The 19,196-nt window shown below is 38.5% G+C and overlaps 1 protein-coding gene across 1 annotated transcript in view; it reads left to right on the forward strand.

Moving 5' to 3' along the window:
- HSD17B12 (hydroxysteroid 17-beta dehydrogenase 12) overlaps positions 1-19,196 on the forward strand; it is a 132,302-nt gene that overhangs the window by 64,714 nt on the left and 48,392 nt on the right. The window contains exon 4 of the mRNA XM_051967473.1: positions 16,188-16,295. Coding sequence (XP_051823433.1) covers positions 16,188-16,295 — 108 coding nt within the window. The remainder of the gene's footprint in view (positions 1-16,187; positions 16,296-19,196) is intronic.

Below are 19,196 nucleotides of genomic sequence, written 5' to 3' on the forward strand. Positions count from 1 at the left end.
CGTCTCCTTTCTTCTCATCCTTCTTTCTTTCAGTTCAAACCCTCCATGTTCCATGTATTTAATTCCTTTTACACTGGTTTCCTCTCTGCCTTCCAGTACATATAGTTCTGTCTCCTTTTGTCAAAGAAATCTTTGCTGGAGTTTTTTGTTGTCTTGACCTACCAGGGACCTAGCAAAATTCTCAAGTGAAGCCTCTCTCTTTTCTAAACCACCTCATCCTTGAACATCGCTGCTGGTCCTGCTCACCAGACCTGTAGGATCTGCTCTATCCATGCTGAACTCTTGCTTTTACTTTGAAGGCCCTCTTGGTCCAAACTTACTTTTGTATCCTGTCTGGGCTGTCTCTCCCCCTGACCTTACTGTTTACAACACTTTGGGCCATTGTTATCGATCCTACCCTCTCTCTGCCTTTCAAAACCTTATTCCTGTTTTCAGGCCCAGTTCAAATCCTATGCCTTCTATGAAGGCAAGATTTGTCTTTTTTTTTTTTTTTTTTGTCTTTATCTTTTCACGCAGAATGCCTTGCACAAAATAGGAACCTGGTAAATATTTGCTGAGTTGAATTCATTATTCCAGCTGGCTGAAGAGTCTGAACCACACAGTTTAGCATTTAATTATATATTGTTTTGTATTATTTCCTAATTAGTTCTGTTTGTTAGCCTTGCCCACTCAACATTTTGTTTTTTATTCTACTTCTCTAGCCTCACAGCTTCTGCCTAGAGCTGTACATACTATTGAGTAACAGAGATCCAACAATTGCTAACTAATTGATATCTACAGTTTCACTTTGATCGTAGCTATGTGATTAAAAAAAAAAAATCTTGAGGGTTTTAAAGCTCTTGAAAGTCCCATAAGATGATGTGTGTGGAAGAAGAAGGAGAATAAGCGTTTATATGGAGCCTGTCACGTGGCAGTCATTGTAATAAGCATTTGGCCACAGTCATGTAAGTGCAGGACAGGTCCTGGCTCCTGTGGAGGCGGAGGCGGTGCTCTTGGACTTGGGGTGTAGGAGTTTGGCGCCAGTGTGGTGACCACGCAGGAATAGTAGGCCGCTCCATCTACTGACCATCCTACGTTGGAAACCAAGCTGTCAGAGCCCCCTTCGATCCGAAATGGGCTTGGCTTTACAAGGAGCTCCTGCACTTTCAGCCCCAGCAAGAAAGCAGGACCTGGCTTTAAAAAACCAACCAAACAAACCAAGTAATGTGAGCACCAAACTAGTGGTGCCTATATTAATTCTTAAGGTTAAATAGTCTTAGTCCTGGATTAGAGAGAATCTAGCCCAACACCTTCGTTTTCTAGATGAGGAAGTAGAAGCCTGCAGAAGTTATTTGAGCTGCTCAAGTTCATGTAGCTAATAAAAATTTAAGGACAATCTGACTGTATGTCCAGTCCACTCATCTTGATTGCATGTTTAACGTTTTCTGTAATGAGCATATATGTTACCATCTACTTTCTACCTCCTACCCCTACGGACAAGTCAAGAATCCCTCTGGTTCTCATTGATTGGCCATTAGGTTTAGGCCAAGTTGGCATTGTTCGGGACCTGATTGACTCAGAGCGAATGTTAACAGCAATCACTTCTGTTTTGGACAGAAACCCTGAGGGTTTTCCCCTCGCAGATTGATTTTTTTTTTTTTTTTGGGGGGGGGGGGACTAGTTAAAAGTGGCCATTTTCTGCCTCATTTCTTACTTTAATCACCCTGATTGTCTCTGCCAGACTAAGACCTGTTAAAGACCTTAGAGGAAGTCAGGTTCTCCCACTGCATCTGGGGCCATCTCTAGTCATCCCCATCTGTATCTTCCCACTGGGCCCTGATGGCTCATATGATGTGAGGCAGGTGACTGCCCTCCCTCACTTAAATCCAACTCACTTTACAGACTGTGGAATCACCTCCCTGATGCATTGGTCCTCTTTGAGAATGAAGGACAGATAATGTTCTGACCTATATATTATATATTCTAACTCTTTAACAGACCATAATCCTGCTCCCTCCTTTTATAGATAACTGAACTGAGACCCAGGGAAAGGAAGTGATTTGGTCATAATCACACAACTGGGTGGTGATGGAAGCCCGGGGCTTGGCTTTCTACTCGGTGGTCTTTCTGCTGCCTACAGTGCCAGGGAATATCAAATGCCTGTTCTCTGCAAGGTACACAACGTGAACCTTGGGGATTCAGAGACCTAAATGGAAAACAATCCCTTGTTAAAAAGAAAGTATAGTTTCAGAAGTTAAATAGTCATTCTTTTCTTAATATCTTCATAAAACATAATAGAAATGTGTTTTTTAGACAGTTTTAATATCTTAAAAAACCACAGTACAACTTTCAAGAAATTGTATTTTTCATTGTCAAATTATTCCTAGACTAATAAAATTGTTATCTTAGCCAATTGGGACTGTAGGATTTGCTGTATCCATGCTGAACTCTTGCTTTTATTTTTAAGGCTTTTGATGTTAGCATACTTGCTTTTCTTGATATTTGAGTAAATAGACATTTTTGACTGTAAAAAATCATAGCTTCCTTGTAGGAGCTCACAGGTGTACTTGTAGAACCTTTACTGTCCCAATGAAGGGATTGTCTGATCCCACAACCACATTTATCATGAATGAAAAACATGCATTGATTAGGCCAAATTGAACAAGAAATGAGGGTTAATTCTCATATCTTTCTTTAAAAAAAAAAATAAAATTTTGTTACTTGAAGAGAAAAATGTATAGAAATCACATTTTTAAAAGTTATTACCTTTGAATTCTTTTTCATATGGTATACGTTTGACCTGATGTTTCATATACAAAATTGCTTGGGAACTCGCTCCCATTTGATGTGACACCATGTGATAAGTAGCTGGTGATGAGAGGGTGTATACATTTTAAAGCTCATCTTAATCATGGTGGAGAATCCTCAGGCTGCTTAATATAATGCTAAAAGGGAAAAATGGCAGCTGCAGACTATATTTCTTCTTCTAAAACTCATCTTTTTTAAAAATTTAAAGGTATATGTGTTTGTGCACATATAAAAGCACACAAACTGCACACATGCATGTAATATTTTATAAAAATGAGTTGTTGAGTGTAGATAATTCCTTTCTTGTCTCGCCTTTCTCTTCCCTGTCCATCCTACACAATGCACAAAAGCTATTAACTTCATTTTCCCCAACAGTTACCAGACAGTGCTTGCAGTAGGGGGTGAATGTCACTTACGTCCTTGTTTCACATAGCAACGTCTCCCTAGAGTGTGTGTGTGTGTTTTTTTTTTTTTTTTTTTTAATATCCAGTGCAGCAGCTTGTGGCAAATGAAAAGAAATCTACTTTCTCTTGCCATTCCCTGGCTCTTCTTGAGAGGATGTCCATACACCCTGTGCACTAAGTAGTTCCAGAATTCAGCATGAATGGGCAATCATGATGGGAGCTCCTACTTTTCTTTGAATGGAGAAATGCATCTTGGGAAAGAATGTTATTGTTTGTAATCTTTTTGTGAATGGTTTTTCTTGAAATTAACAGATTTTTATGAATGATAAAAGAATATTTTTAGCTATTGAAATTTTCAGAAGTGATAAATATTGTTGGGAAAGTATTCTATTTGACTTGCTGTTTTGGGAATATTCCATAATTAAATTTCTTTTAGCCAGTTTAAGAAAAAAACAAACAATAAACATAGACACATAACCCAAAACCAGATGTCCAGGCACTATTGGTGCCAATTTTTATGTTGTGTAAATATTTAGTTTATCAAGTGAATAATATTTTCTAGAAAATTGGTGTTTAAGAAGCCTAAACAAATACATAAAATTAGATTATACGGCAGAAGGAGCTTTGGATTGGTGGTCAGATGATTTTAAAATTCAAATCCTAGCTATGTCTGTGAGATCATAAACAAGTTAGTTCACTTGATAAAAATAGGGGTTGGCCTAGATTAAGATCCTTTCCAGTTCTAGAACTTGGAATGTTATGGCTGATTCTTGTATCTTTTCAGCACCACTCATTTAGTCCAATTCATTATTTCACTTATAGTTTCTTTAACTGATAAGTCACCTAAACTATAAATGTTCATAACTTCAATGATCTTTAGTTTCCATGAATAATAATATTCCTGTCAATACCAACTTTTTCCTTCTACCACCTAAGAGATGATCTTCAAGAATTGCTGTAGCTGAAAAATTCATCTCTTTATACCTAGTTTCACAATGGGTTTTTCCATACTTAACTTAAACCAGTCTTCTTACAACAGATACAGTAGATAGCATTTATACACCACTTTAAGGTTTATAAAGCACTTTATAAATATTTTCTCATTTAATTCTCACAACCCAAGAAGGTGCTGTTTGTTATCCTCATCTTAAATATGAGGAAACTGAGTCCTGGAGAGATTAATGACTTATGTAGAGTCACATGGTTAGTAAATGTCAGAGGTAAAATTTGGACTCAAGTCTCCCTGATTTCCTGGCTGTACAGTCCATGACTAAGCCCATATTTGAAGTCTTTCCAGCTTAGACTAGAGCTTTTCAAAACTGGGCTCCATTGGCATTTCCTTCAAAATCCTGACTTATTGCCATGTCAGGAAAAGGACTTTGGTGAAAATCTTAAGAGAAAAAAAAAATCTCCGAAAATATCTTAAGAAAAAGGTCTTGAAAAATTTCTCTTATGAATAATAAAAATCCATCAACTTAAAGCAACAATCTTTGTTCTTTTGATGTACTTTTTAATTCCAGAAAATTATTTTCTCCTGTGACTGTCTGTTCCTAAAGAATCCTGAAACTATTGCACTTAGATTACCAAGTAGTGGTTGCTCAATGAATGTTTGGTGATTAGTTTTTTTGTTGATTCACAAGAATAAGGAAAGACCAGTTTGGGTGTAATTTGGCCTGGAAAGAGGAGTCAGAGAAACTGGATTGTGCTTCTGGTTTTGCTGTGAACTTAGGCCCAGTCACCTCATTCTGGGATCCTCAGTTTTCTCATTTGCAAGTGACATACTTTGAAGATCCTATTGCAGGGTATATAGATTTAGAGCTGGGAGGGCTCTCAGAGCTGAGAATCTAACATTTTTGAAGTAGAAGACATTTTGAAAGTAACGTTTTGGTCTCATTTGCTCTCTATGAATGAAGTGTCTATATTGAAATGATGTATAACATATCAACAGTTTGCCTTGTGCCTCCTTTTGCTAGTCCCTGTAACTTCGCAGACAAAAGCATTCCTCCCTGGCCTCTTTTCCAGTACATGTGTTGTCTTCTCCTTTTAGACTGTAAGCCCTGTGGCAAGAAGGACTGTATGGTTTTTTATATTTGTATCTATAACATTTAGCCCAGTGCCTGATATATATTAAGTGCTTAATAATTTCATTTATGAAATTATGAATATCAGAGTTAGTGGAATAGCAAAATAGAACTCTAATAGAATGTAATGTTTTAGAGCTCAGAGTAACTTAAAACATACAATGTTTGAGCTGCTAGGGGCCATAGAACATAGACAATTAGCTGGAGAGAACCTTAGAACATTTTGTGTCGAATGTTAGAACTGGGAAGGACTTTAGAAAACACAACATAGAATTTTTCTTTCTCAGTAGTATATTGTTTTCCCAATTAACATGTAAAGATGATTTTCAACATTAACTTTTATAAGATTTTAAGTTCTAAATAGTTTCTTTCTTCCTCTCTTATTTCCCCTTCTCCCCAAGCTAGCAAGCAGTCTGATATAGGTCATACATGTATGTCATTTTAAACATACTTCCACATGGTCTTACAACATAGAATGTTAAGGAGAGAAGGGATCAGTTTTGTTTGGCTCTTTTTTTTTTTTTTTTTTGCTTTGTTCTCATTAGTTGACAGAGCCAGTCCCATAACCCTCATCTTCTTATTCTCTTTCCCCGCACTCTGTCCATGCTATCACCATGGCCTCCTTTATCTCCATATTCTGATACTTAATGGCTGCAGTAATGCTTCCTTTTTTCTTCTGGTTATTTTTTTTTCTTCACTCCATGGTAGCAGTAAATGCAGCTCATTCAGTACCAGCATAAAATAGCATTTCTAATGCTCTATATTTGTTATGTTTGCTATTCTCTGTTTGATTGCTTCAGGAGCTTTTCTAGAAGTAATTGTTCTGTACATACAAAGATATACAGAGTCCTAAGGATATTTTTCCGAAGCTCTGTTGCACCTTGTGAACCCCAGATGGAGGTCTGCATCATAAATTGCATTTTATGGGCAGCTCAGGCTAACACATTTTTATGAGAATTTTTTTAACTTTAAATTAGGGAAGGGCTGTTAAATAGCTTTAATGTTCTCTTTTGTCCTTTTTAAATAAGATGAAACAATCAAATTAATGTACTAATAGAATGGAGCACTAAATCTGGCATCAGGATGCCTGGGTTCTAGTTTTATTTGTGGCATTTTTTGTGTGTGTTTTGAGACAATTCACTACATATCACTTTCTGTTCTATAAAATAAACAAAGGGGTTAAATTAGTTGGGTTTCAAAGGTTCCTTCTAGCTCCAACATCTTCTGAATCTAAAAGTATGCCAAGTAGTTCTTTTTAAACCAGTTCGAGACATTTATTTTCCCACGACAATTTGGACTTTTAAAATTTTGGAGTTTGTGTAATTTTGAGTGGGGAGCATGATAGAGGGCCCTTACAATTTTAGGAAAGTAGATTGTGCTGCAGAATTAGGAAGTGGAGCTTATACTTGCTAATTTTACTCCCATGCTCAGCTGATATTTTCATAGGTGAAATTATCTTAAGCAGGTGGATACTGGAAAAATGATAAATTCATTGGTATAGCCCTTTCTGGTTTTGATGATACTTTGCTTATTTCCCAGTGTGTTTGCTCTCCCTGGGAGAGGTGATAGAAAGGAGACTCAGAGATGAAGTTGTGCTGAAGGTTCTACCACAAAGATGGATCCAGACTGATGCTTCCTGGTTCTGTGATCTGGACCATATAGCAGATCTAGGATCACTTCAGGTTCCAAACTGCCTTACCTTCCCGACTGCTCAGTGGCCAATACTTGTTGTGTCATTGATGAGCTCAGATTATCTTCAGTTACCAGGGAAGTTCAAATTCCAGTGAATGTTGGTGATACAAGGTGGGGCTGTGTCTGACATTTGGAAAAGACTTGTGCTGACTTGCATGTTTCTCTGTCTTACAGAGAAAAGAAGGTGAACTTTCCTGAAACTTCCTTGGAGACGTAGTCAGAAGGGCAGGCTAAAGTGAACTTAAGGCATTGTATGTGGGCGGCTCCCGCCTTTTGCTAGGTCCAATACTGTCCATCTATCTCCTTCAGTGCTGGCTGATTAACAATCATATCGCTTCTTCTTTAGTTATTTATTTAACATTCATTTAACAAATATTCATTAAATACTTCCCTTGTAAACTTGTACCCTGTGCTCAGATCTGGGAATGTTATATGTGATTCATTCTCGTTCTGAGTCCAAATGTTGCTTACCCATTAAATTCAGCAGACATTTATTAAAAGCCTGTTATAAATAGGTTATTGGAAATACCAAAAACAACAAAAAAAACCCTTCGTGTCCTAAAAGATCTTATGATCTACTGGGTATGTAATAATAAACTGAATTATGATTAATAAACTGAAGATAATTCAAGGAAGTCGAGAATACTATGAGAATTAGAAAAGACTTCTTTTAGGAGGTGATGGCTGAGTTGAAGGGATTCTGGGATATGTTGATAAGGGGAGAAAGAGAGGCAGAGAGACAGAAAGGGAGCACACTGCAGACTTTCAGGACCAACTGTGTAAGGAGCAGGATCTGTCAGAGTGAAGTGGCCTAGGAGGGTCAGTGGGTGCTGGATTAGGCTTTTGCCCTAAGCTGCATTTGGGTTGACATCTCACCATTGTTTTTCTAGTAGAGAAGAGAAGCTTCTCCAAGAAACTGCCCTACTTGTCTTCCAGTAAAGGCCTCTGACTCTGCTACCCAGAGTGGCGTTGTGGGGGGTGCCCTGTTGTATAGTGTAGGGGCTAGCTCCCTGGAGGGCCTCAGGGTTACCCAGAGTCAGGATAAATTAAAATCCTTGGTCTTTAGGGGAAGAAGTGAAGGAGGCAGGCAAGCTGTCACGAGACTTGCCAAAGATGTCTCCTGGATTCCGGATCCAGAGTCACCACCTCTCTCCTCCTCCTCCTGCCACCAAGTGACTCTGGCTCTTCCCTCCTCCTACCCCCTCCAATCTTGCCTACGATTATATTAACACCAAACATTCAGCAAGCACCAACAGTGAGAAGAACCGTTTATCCAGATTTATGCTAATAAAGTCATTGTCTTACATCGAATGGGTAATTAGCCTTAAGTGCTCAGTTGTCTATTTCAAGCATACCTTTTTGGAGTTTCAGCCCTCTACACTGTTGCCTCATTCTTAAAGTGTGGCAAGCATTTCTTTATGTCACCTACAGATGGATCAAGCCCTGGACCCACATGATGTTGAATCTTGAGTACAGGATCTCCCTCTCTTTCCTCTCCCTTGTCTCCAGTTATATCTTTGTGGCTCATTTTGCCTTTACCCAAAAATGTATTGAGCATTTAGGATAATACTTTAGAGATATTTAGAAATACAAGAAATAAAATTAAAGAATTAAGAATCTTGTTTGAAATTTGAGGCAAAGCCTATTTTTTTATTTTGTTCAGAGTCTTTGGGATAGATCATTTCCCCAACAAATGTTTTCTAAAATCTAAAAAGACAAAGAAAATTATCACTACTTAAATGGAAGGCAATATAATATAGTGAAAAGGATGCTGGGCTTTGAGACAGAAGTCAAAGAGTAAGTTGGGGGGGGTTCTTCATTTGTATCTTGCTTGATCTTTATAATTTTGCTACATTCTCTTTTGAGTTTTATTTGTGTTTTTTTTTTCCATTTATATTGCACTCATTGTATATATTGTTTTCTTGCTTTTGCTGATTCAGTCTATGTCAGTTCCTATAGATTTGATGTGTTGTGAATTGATAACGTACATTTGGGGACCTAGTTTATAACGTGAGACTGCTTCATTCTATAGTAAAAAAAGTATTCCTCACTTCTGTTATGGAAAACATGTTATGCTGAAAATTCATGGCAGACTAATGTCTTTGAAGGCCTCACAGAGAAGTAAAAAGGGAATGTTGATAGTAGAAGAGCATAGTCCTAAATACCAGATCTTTTGGGTGGTAATGGCAGAGTTGGAGATGGCTGATGACTCGGGGGATAAAATCCTGGATCTCGGGTCAGGAAAACCTGACTTCATGTTTGGCTTCAGACACTTACTAGCTGTGTGATGATGGGCAAGCCAGGTAACTTCTCCTTAATCCACTGGAGAAGGAAGTGGCAAACTACTGCTTCTTGGTATGTGACAAACTTAACTCAGTGACAAATAATGTAAGTTTAAGAAGACAAGTACCAAAGCACAGCTCAAAATAGTGTAAGCATTGATTGCTTTGGACAGGAGGATCAATAAGAAATGATGACGTGGAGAAATCAGAAATGGGTACATTCCCTTTGACTTGTTAGTGAGGCAAATCAAACCAGGAAAATGCTGGCGCCCATCACAAAGTCTCTGAGAAATGGAGAAGCGGGCGGCCACGTATTCTGCACCATTCTTTGTAGTGACGTACCTTCAAAGAAAAGGGAACTGTGAATGGGAGGCTATATTCTCTCATAACAAAGCAATAATATTGTCCCATTAACCCATAGGATTCTTGAGGAAAATTGGGTATAACTGTGATTGTGGAACTTCTCTGGGAACCCAGGCCTGGGAGTGATAGTACATTGGAGGGAGTGTGTACTTGACAAAGCCTAAGCAGCCTTGGTCTTCAGGGGGCATGAACAAGTTGTTGTTTTTAACCTTGTGGTATAAAAATCTCACCCCCTGAATCGCACGTTGGAGAATTGAGCTAAATCTCAGTTTATGAGATTTTTATTAAGTTTTAAAAGTACCCAATAATGCAGTAAGATAATGTCCATCTCTGATGTAGTGAGTGCTTATCTGTTAGGGAAAATATATAAAAAGTGAAATATTACAAAGATGATTTGACTTGTATTGGTTCACATAAAAATTCAAGTGAAAGGGGGGACTTGAGCTGAGTGAGAAGAGTATTGAAACCAAAGGTCACTTGCCACGTATTCATGAGTTTTTTTCAAGTTCAAGCTTGAATATAGAAGTTGGCAGGTTTGGGTTATTCTTGGGGATCCCAGAACCGCAAGACCATTTTTTGCTTTTCACTTCAGACCTTACTTGACCCAGTTCAGGAGTCCCTGAACTAAAAATAGCCCCAGAGCCGAGTGGGTCAGCCCATGCCCAGGGGCTGGCAGTGGCTTGAGGCCTGTGATGATCGATTGTGCTATAGATCTGTGGTTATAAATAACATTTAGATTATTCCCTCTGAGTTTCAATTGTAAGGATGTGTTTTTTAGTGGGCAGAATAAGGAAAGGGACAGTTTTATCTCACCTAATTCTTGACTTGTTCTCCAGTTACCAGTGCTGGGGCTGGAACGTTGCTTCTATTCCTAGCTGATTGTCTGCTGTGGGAGGGAAGTTTATCCCTATGCTAGAACTGTATTAGCCTGGAGGTATCAATTCTACCCTTCAGACAAAGAAACAGGTGAGCAGAACTGTGACAACAGGACTGATGTATCCTCAGAAAGCATGGGCACAGACACAGGTATTTGCCACTAACCTTGGGAAAGTGTCAGAATCAGGACGCTTTCCATCTCTGCCATGACCAACACTGACTCCAACCCCTGGGAAAAGCAAGGCGGCCCAGCTGGAGCAACAGGACAAGCTGGGTGGTGAAATGGGTTTAACTGCTGCCACCAGTGGCTTCTGTGTAAAAGTTCTCAGCACCTTCAAATGATTTAGCCATGGAAACACCGCCATAGAAGCGTTAACATCTGCTGTGCAGTTGCAAAGAGTGCTGGGTCTTTCTGACTGACTTGGGGCTGAGAGTTCTTATGTACTATTCTCTGGTTGAAAGTGAACTCATCAAGAGCAGGGATTGACTTGCTTTTCTCTGTATCTCCAGTGTTCTGCATATTGGAATGCTTATTTATTTCTTCATTCCTCTTATCCATCTGTCCGTCTGTCCATCCATACATCCATACCTCCATACATCCTTCCATCCCTGCCCAGGCTTTCAATGTCTGTCTACTGGGCCTGAGACCTTCAGCAGGTCATACTACAATTCACTGTGGGCCGCTTTTCTTGGGAATTGCCTCTTCCCATTCAAACAAACACAGACAATAAATGGAAGTGACTCTGATAACCAAACCATTCAGACTAGCGACAGCTCTCTGCCACAAACTTACTAATTTATTGGCTCTCCTGCTCCATCATCAGTACCTAGAGTCTCTATCAGAGACCTAGAGTCTAGAGCTCAGGTGTCAGCCAGCAGTCCAGGATTTGCAGCAGTGATGGTAGTGGCTGAGGAGAGAGGGCTGGGGGGTATTTAAGAGAAGGTACAAAAGATTAGACTCCATCGTGGATTTAACAGGGTCAGAAGAGAAGGGGAGGGCGAGTTCAAAGTCGACACCCAGGTTGGGAGTCCAGATGTCTTGGGATGATAGTGGTAGTCTCAGCAATAAAGGGGAAGTTGGAAAGAATAGAGGGTTTGTGGGGAAAGATAATGAGTTGTTTTGAACGGAGTTAAAATGTTTACAGGACATTGTAGTGTGTATATAGTGGTTGGAAAGTCAAGATTGGAGGGTGGGTATTCTTGATCATGGGGCAGTTAGTGGACAGAGAACCGGCCTAGAGTCAGCAAGACTCATCTTCCCGCATTCAAATCTGGCTTCAGACACTAACTGTGTAATTCTGGGACAGCTATTTAACCCTGTTTAGCCCAGTTTGCTCATCTGTAAAAAGTGAGCCAGAGAAGAAATGTCTGAACAACAAAATCTTTTGTCACAAAGCTTAAAAGAGAGAGAAAAGACAGTTGAGCCAAAGTAAGCACTGCCAAATGTGTCAGTGGCTGCCTCCTCCTTCCCTGAGCATTCTCTTGATCCTTCCCTAATGCCCTGGGGTGGCTACAAATTCTGTTTGCTGAGGGATTTTGCCACATTGTTGTGGTCATTGGGCCTACTGTTTTCCTAGTTCTAATTACTTCATTTTGAACTAATTCATGTAAATCATCCCATGCTTCTCTTTTCATCATGGCTCCTGTCACATTCATAAACCGTCATCTGTTTAGCCATCCCACGTTTGATGGCCAGCTACTACGTTGGCAGCTCTGTGCTACCACAGAAGCATTGTTGTGAATGTTTTGGTGACCTCTGCACATGGGAACTTTCTTCTCTCTTTTTGATCTTCTTCTGGGTAAATGCCCAGCCTAGATCTTCTTTAATAAATGTGTCCTAGTAAACTTGATCTGAGACGAGGAAGAGCATGGTACTCCTTTCAGAGCTTTTCATAGCAATGCGTGGTAATAGTTAAAGCTGAAAATAATTCTGGAAATCATCTTAGTCAACTTCCCTTTTACAGAAAAAAAAACTGGGATCCAGAGAAAAGTGATTCGCCTTGGGTTCTACAGTGTCAGAGGGAGAGCCAAGATTATGGGTCTCATTTTAATATAGAGGTTACATTATAAGTGGTAGAATGCCCAGCCATCTTACTTCAGGTGATAGATGGCTTTCTTGTTTGTAGAGGTCAAGATGTCTTCATACATATTCATACCTAAGTTTGTGATAACCTGTAGGTGCCTTACAGGGATATGTAAAAGATAATTCCTACTTCTTCTGAATCTCCAAAAAGTGAGTTCCAAAGCTCACTTTAAACAGTGTAGCCAAATCACTGATCACCTGAGGACTGGTGCAAGAGTAGTACTTGTCCAGAGTCCCAGGTTTGTGTCACAAGTTACTATTTGATAGTTGTGTGATCCTAGATAATTCTGTTCACTTCTCCAGAATCTCTGAGAGTTTTACCTCCTAATCTGTAGAGTCAAGATAATGAAAATAATAGTTGTCTTTTCTGTTTCACAGAGTTGTATACTGCAAAACCAGACAAAAGAAAACTTTTAGGACATAAGGATTTAGGAACCCCCATTATTATTCAGATATAGTCCATACTACTTTCTTCCAGAAGCCATTATATTTTTTTGATGTAAGAACAAGTAGATAGACTTCTATGGGGGTTCATGATTCAATAACATTCTTAGTTCTTTGATTACATTTTATGTAATTTTTAAGTCTTAAAAATTTAACTATGTCTACCAAATGTAGATTATAAAAGTGTATATTTTGCTTCCTTGGTTAGTACATAGATCTTATCCCTAGGTTGGAAATTTATTCATTTTTGAAAACTGTCAACCTAGCAGTTTTGCCTAGGAAGATACTTTGTTTTTCTTAAAATCATTTTGAAAATTTTTTATTAGTTTTAAACTGATTCAAAAGCTTTATGTTTAATAAAAAGTATGCTCCAATCTTTCCTCATTACTTTTCCTAGGAAGATGACACAATAAGGAGAGTATTCTTTACTGCTGGTGAATTCTGGGGCCCATGTTGGATGACCTTGAAAGTTCCTTCCAGCTTTTGAGAGTCAGTATGACTTCTATAATTTGGAGCAAAAGATACTCAAATGATCCAGTTCTTGCATTTTTCTCTAAACTTGCAACTTTAAAAAAGATAGGTTGTCCTCATGTTTTCTAGGCTTCCAGTTTATGAGTAGGAATAGATTGTGTTAAAGCAGCAATTATGTCTTCAAGCTGATTAATAGCCCTTGCAAAAATTATTCTCCAGGATTCGTTCTTGTCATTGATTCTAACCAAGATCCAAGTCTTTCATGACCCAGCTTTAACTTTAAGGCAGGAATCTTTTTCAATGAGAGTTACTTCTTCCTGTGTGGATGAATGGGGCATCTTTTCCCCTATTTCTCAAAGATATAGAGAACCAAGTCAGATTTATAAAAGTAAGAGCCATTCCCCAATTGACAAATGATCAAAAAATATAAATAGTTTTCAGATGAAGAAATCAAAATTATCTATGGCCATATGAAAAAAAAAAGTTCTAACAAACTATTTATTGGAGAAGATCAAATAAAAACAGCTCTGAGGTATCACCTCATACCTATTAAAATGGCTCATTGGACAAAAAAAAAATGACAGATATTGAAGGGGATGTGGGAAAAATAAGACCTTAATGCCCTGTTGGTGAAGTTGTGAACCGTTAAGCCATTCTGTAAAGCAATTTGGAACTATGCCCAGAGGACCATACATACTGTTTGACTCAATGATACCACTACTAGGTCTCTATTCCAAACGATATTTAAAAAAAAAAAAAAAAAAAAAAAAAAGGACAAGGACCTATATATACAAAAATATTTATACTAGCTCTTCTCTGGGGGCAAAGAATTGGAAATTGGGGGCTGACTGAAAAAATTGTGATGTGTGATTATGATGGGATATTATTGTGCTATAAAAAATGGTGAGCAGGATATCCTCAGAAACTTGGAAAGACTTCCATGAGCTGATGCAAAGTGAAATGTGCTTTGTACAAAGTAACACAATTTTGTAAAATGATCAGCTATAAATGACTTGGCTGTTTTTAGCAATACAGTGATTTAAGACAACTCTGAAGGATTTATGATGAAAAAATGCTTTCTATCCCCTGAGAAAAAAACTGCTGATATCTTAATATAGATTGAAGCATACTTTGTAAAAATTTACTTTCTTTTCTTGACATTTTTTGTTTGTTTTTGGAGGGAGTGCCTGTTTTCTTCAACAACATGATTATTCTTATTGCTTACCTTCTCGATGAAGGGGTAGGGAGAGAGGAAAGGAGAGAATCTGGGGCTCAAAGTTTAAAAAAAAAGTGTTACAAATGGTTTTTATATGTAATTGGGGGAAATAAAGTACTACATGAAAAAAAAAAGTTGCCATTTATACCTTCTCCATCTCCCCCTTTTTTAAGGAAGCAGGAATTTTAAGAAATTTAAGGAACACATATGGGTAGAAGACTGAGTGAGGCAGTTAGGGTTAAGTGACTTGCCCAAAGTCACACAGCTATTGTGAATTTTCTGAGGCCAGATTTTAACTCAGTCCTCCTAACTTGTGGGCTGGTGTTCTATCCACTGGGCTATCTAGCTACTTCTTATTCACATTATTTTAAAATACAACTAAATTCTAGTCTCTTATCTTTTATTAAAGATAACTAACCAATATAGAGGTCACTGTGATTGGTTTGCTTAAAGAAGTTATTTTCCCTCATGGTTTCATGAGTATCACCACTCAGTCTCAGTTTTTCTTTATATCCACTTATTAAATGTTTTTGTTGATTGGGCACTCTTCAAGCTAGGAGAGAGCTTTGGGACCTTTTATTATGGAGAGCCCTACTTTGTAGGCACTTTTTCTGCCTAGTTAGTGACTTTATTCATTGAGGGGTTTCTGTAAAGCTCTTAGGTCACTGGTGACAGTGACTGCTAACTCCTAGCCAGACTTCAAGACCTAGTGTAATTTTGCATATTACTAAATATTGGTGCTTGATAATTATCCATAGGCCCCACCAACTAGTGGGATAACTTCTCATTGATATTGTGAAATCTTAAATTTTCATTAAAATCCTCAGTCCCAGTGATATTTCAGACATATTTAAATGTGAATTGTATTTTTCCTGTTATCTCAAACAGTTCATCTAAAGATCAGGAAGTAGATGTCACTATCCTTATTTTACAAAAGGCATCACTGATTGTGGGTTACTTAGAATCATGCTGGGCAGCTAGGAGTACTGTGGGTAGAGCACTGAGCCTAGGATCAGGAAGACACAGATCCAGCCACAACCACTTATCAGCTGTGTGACTCTGAGCAAGTCACTTCATCCTGTTTGCCTCAGTTCCTCATTTATAAAATGAGCTGGAGAAGGATTTGGCAAGAAAACCCCAAATGGGGTCATGAAAAGTGGGACACAGCTATTGAGAATTCAGCTCAATATTAGCTCGTTATTGTGTTTTCTGCTAAGCTATCCCTCTAGTACTGAAAAATCATGGGGTCACAGGTTTACAGCTGGAAGAGGCAAGAGTTCAGATGTCCTTGAATCTAAGGTTTTCATTTTATGGTGGAAGAAACTGAGACCTATAGCACATATCGATGTGTGCAGGATGTGGTATTATATTCCAAGACCCACATCCAGTCTGAAAATTTTAAAAGAAATGTCACTGAATTTGAATTCAAGTTCTTTTTTATGTGTCTGTATGTATATTTTTCAAACATCTCTCTTTGTTCCTTTTTAGGAGAAAAATTCAAAGTGGAAACCAAGACAATTGCTGTTGACTTTGGATCTGTTGATATTTATAACAAGATCCGCACAGACCTGGCCGGTCTCCAGATTGGTGTTTTAGGTTTGTATCTTTGGCATATTTCTTGGATTTAATCTGTCATTTAAACCTCCTTTCTACTTGCTTTGTATTCCTTAGTACAAAAACACTATTATCGTCTGTATACCTTTAAATGGGTGAAGTAAACTCATAAACACAATAGATGAGGTTATTATGAATTTTGAATGTCATGAATTTATTTAAATATGAACCTGCTTTTGAATATAGACTTATGTCTTTAAAAAATTGCTCTTCTGCCATTTTGATTGTTTTTTCTGTTGCTAAATTATTTTCATTCTATTTTTTTAAAATTGAAGTGTTCTCATTTGTAGTTGAATTCTTAGTATTTCATCTCATTAGACAGAGCATCTACTCCTAAAGCTGTCAAGGAAAGACAGACTCTGTGGGGTGATTCCTCTCACACTTGAAGCATTTCATTTAGAGAAAAATACCAAATAGAATGCAGGACATGCTTAGTCCTGTGAGTACTTCTTTCCTAACCTCCTTGCTGCTGAATCTAAAATGCCATGGACTTTGTAATAAATACATTCTTCTCTTTAATGGACCCCAGAAGCAGGCCAGTACCGAGGAGTAAGGGAGGTGTCTGTCAATGAAGACCAGGCCCCAGTGCCTTAGCCCATATCATAGACTTTCTAGTTTTAAAAGCCAAACAAAGGTTCTTCTTGGAGTCTTCTGTGTGTTCCGCTCTTCATCCTGACCCCTGGGAAGTCCTCTTGTCCCTTCTGCCCACATTTAGACCCCAGTCCGCCTCACCGTTCCTACTGTATGAGTACCAAAGTGTGTGCACTGGCCCCCCTGTTTTATTCTGTGGCATATATGGCCTGGTGGACTCTCTTTTTAAATTAGCTTAAACTCGATACAAGCACTGGGCACTGAATACCCAGTAACAAACGGGCCTTCTTCCTTGACAGCAGCTGGATGCCCCTGAAGACACTTCTTTGTTACTTGCCCTCACCCCTTCTGTGGTGATGGTGATCTGATAGTGAACAGGGCCGGGAAGAGGCAACGAGAGCGCGGCTCCGCTTGAGGGAGGAAGCCGGGCACTGGTGGGATCAGGCAACTGATCTGTATCCTAATATTAAGCCTTTGTTCTCTAAGCCATTTCAGAAGGCCTGTGGTAAAGGTGATAATAGCAACAATACTAGCCTGACACGTCATCTTTAAGGCTTGCAAAATGCTTTTGATGAGAAGAATCTCACAGCAAACCTGGGAGGTGGTGGTTCTTTCCATTTTACAGATGAAGAGACTGAGATGAAGAGAGGTTAAGAGGTTTGTGAACATCACTGGTGGCAAGAAAGTGGAGACAAGGCTTCCTGATTCATTTACCACCTTGTTTGAAGTCCGTTGTCATAGATAGCCACTTTTTTTTCCCCCTTACCCCAGAGGCTTCCTGACTAGAAGCCCCAGAATCAGACCTTTGGAGACCAGAGACAGCGGGGAAAATAGGTGGAGTAATCATAATGAGGATGATCACGAGGAGTGATTTAGTACGTCATCAGTTGGTTTCACGGCCATTGAATATTAGTTCAAATTTATACAGCTCTGTGGTTTACACTCCATTTGCCTTAAAATAATCCTTTGAGGAAGATCTAATGAAAGTGTTATCTCCATTTTATAGATGACAATATCGAGGAGAGAACTTGAATGAAGTTAAATGATATGTTTTTGGTCACACAACTTGTAAATACTATTCAGCCATGATGTAAGAGGGAAATCTTCTTAATAGTAAGAAAATCTATGTAAAAGCAGAAACAAGAACATGGTTAGAAAAAAGGGAAGACGAGCATAGTTAGTTTCTAATAAAATTTATTAACCATTCAAACTATTCCGAAAGTGGAGTGGGCTGTATTTGGAAGTGTGGTCAGCTTCCCCCCTTGAGAGGTTTTCTAGCATAGACTGGATGAATCTAATAGTAATCATAGCAGTTAGCATTTATGTAATGTTTTCACAGATGAGACACCTCCCCCAGCCTGAAAATTTTACTTCTAGTCATTCAGTAAGCATTTATTAAGCCCTTAATACATGCAAAATACTGTGTTCCCTGGTGTGCTAGGAATAAAAAGACATTCCTTTTAAAAAGAAGAATGAGGTAAAGTCATTTAGAAAATCCCAAATTTTAAAGTTGAAAGTACTCAGAGAGATAGATGAAGTAAGCTGCCCACAATCAGAATTTGGATCCAAATCTAGCCCTCTTTCTATTACACTTTTTCTGGACTTTAGAAAAACATTGTCATTTTCAAGCTTAGTGAAGAAAGCAATATACATTTAAAGATCTTTAATGTCTCAGGTCTAAAGGAATAGCTTTCCAAAATCACAGAGCCTCAGGCTTGAGGGACAAAATATATTGAATCCAGCAAGAAAACTTTCTGGAACATCAATTGCAAATGGGGACAATCTTTGAGAAATAATCCTGGCAAGACCATCTGGAATAGGCTGTGGAATTCCTCCCATTGAGAAAAAGATTTCCTCACATCAAGGATACCACCAGTGATGGCCAGTAGCCTTTGCCCTTTTCCTTTACTAGGATTTTTGTTTTCCTTTGAAAAGCGAGGTTTTATCTATTTTAAATCAGAAACAAATAGAAAATTAACTATTCCTGAATTTGAAGATCAAATGAATTAACATGGAATGAGCTTTGCAAAATTTAAAGCACCAGTTAAATCCTGGGTGGTATCATTATTATTATTATTATCATTGCTACTCCTGCTCCTCCTCCTCCTACTACCATCCTGTCATCTAGTCCAGCTAGCTTCATTTTTAGAGATGAAAAAGGTGAAACTCAAAAGAGATTGGTTGCCATGTGTGAGGTTGTACAGATAGCCTTGTGGCAGAAATAGCAGAAATTTCTGCTCCATTGGCCTTTTCTCCCCCTGCTTTCTGCTCTACTTCCGGCTGCTTTTCCTT

This window comes from Antechinus flavipes, chromosome 6, assembly GCF_016432865.1.
Source record: "Antechinus flavipes isolate AdamAnt ecotype Samford, QLD, Australia chromosome 6, AdamAnt_v2, whole genome shotgun sequence".
Taxonomy (NCBI): Eukaryota; Metazoa; Chordata; class Mammalia; order Dasyuromorphia; family Dasyuridae; genus Antechinus; species Antechinus flavipes.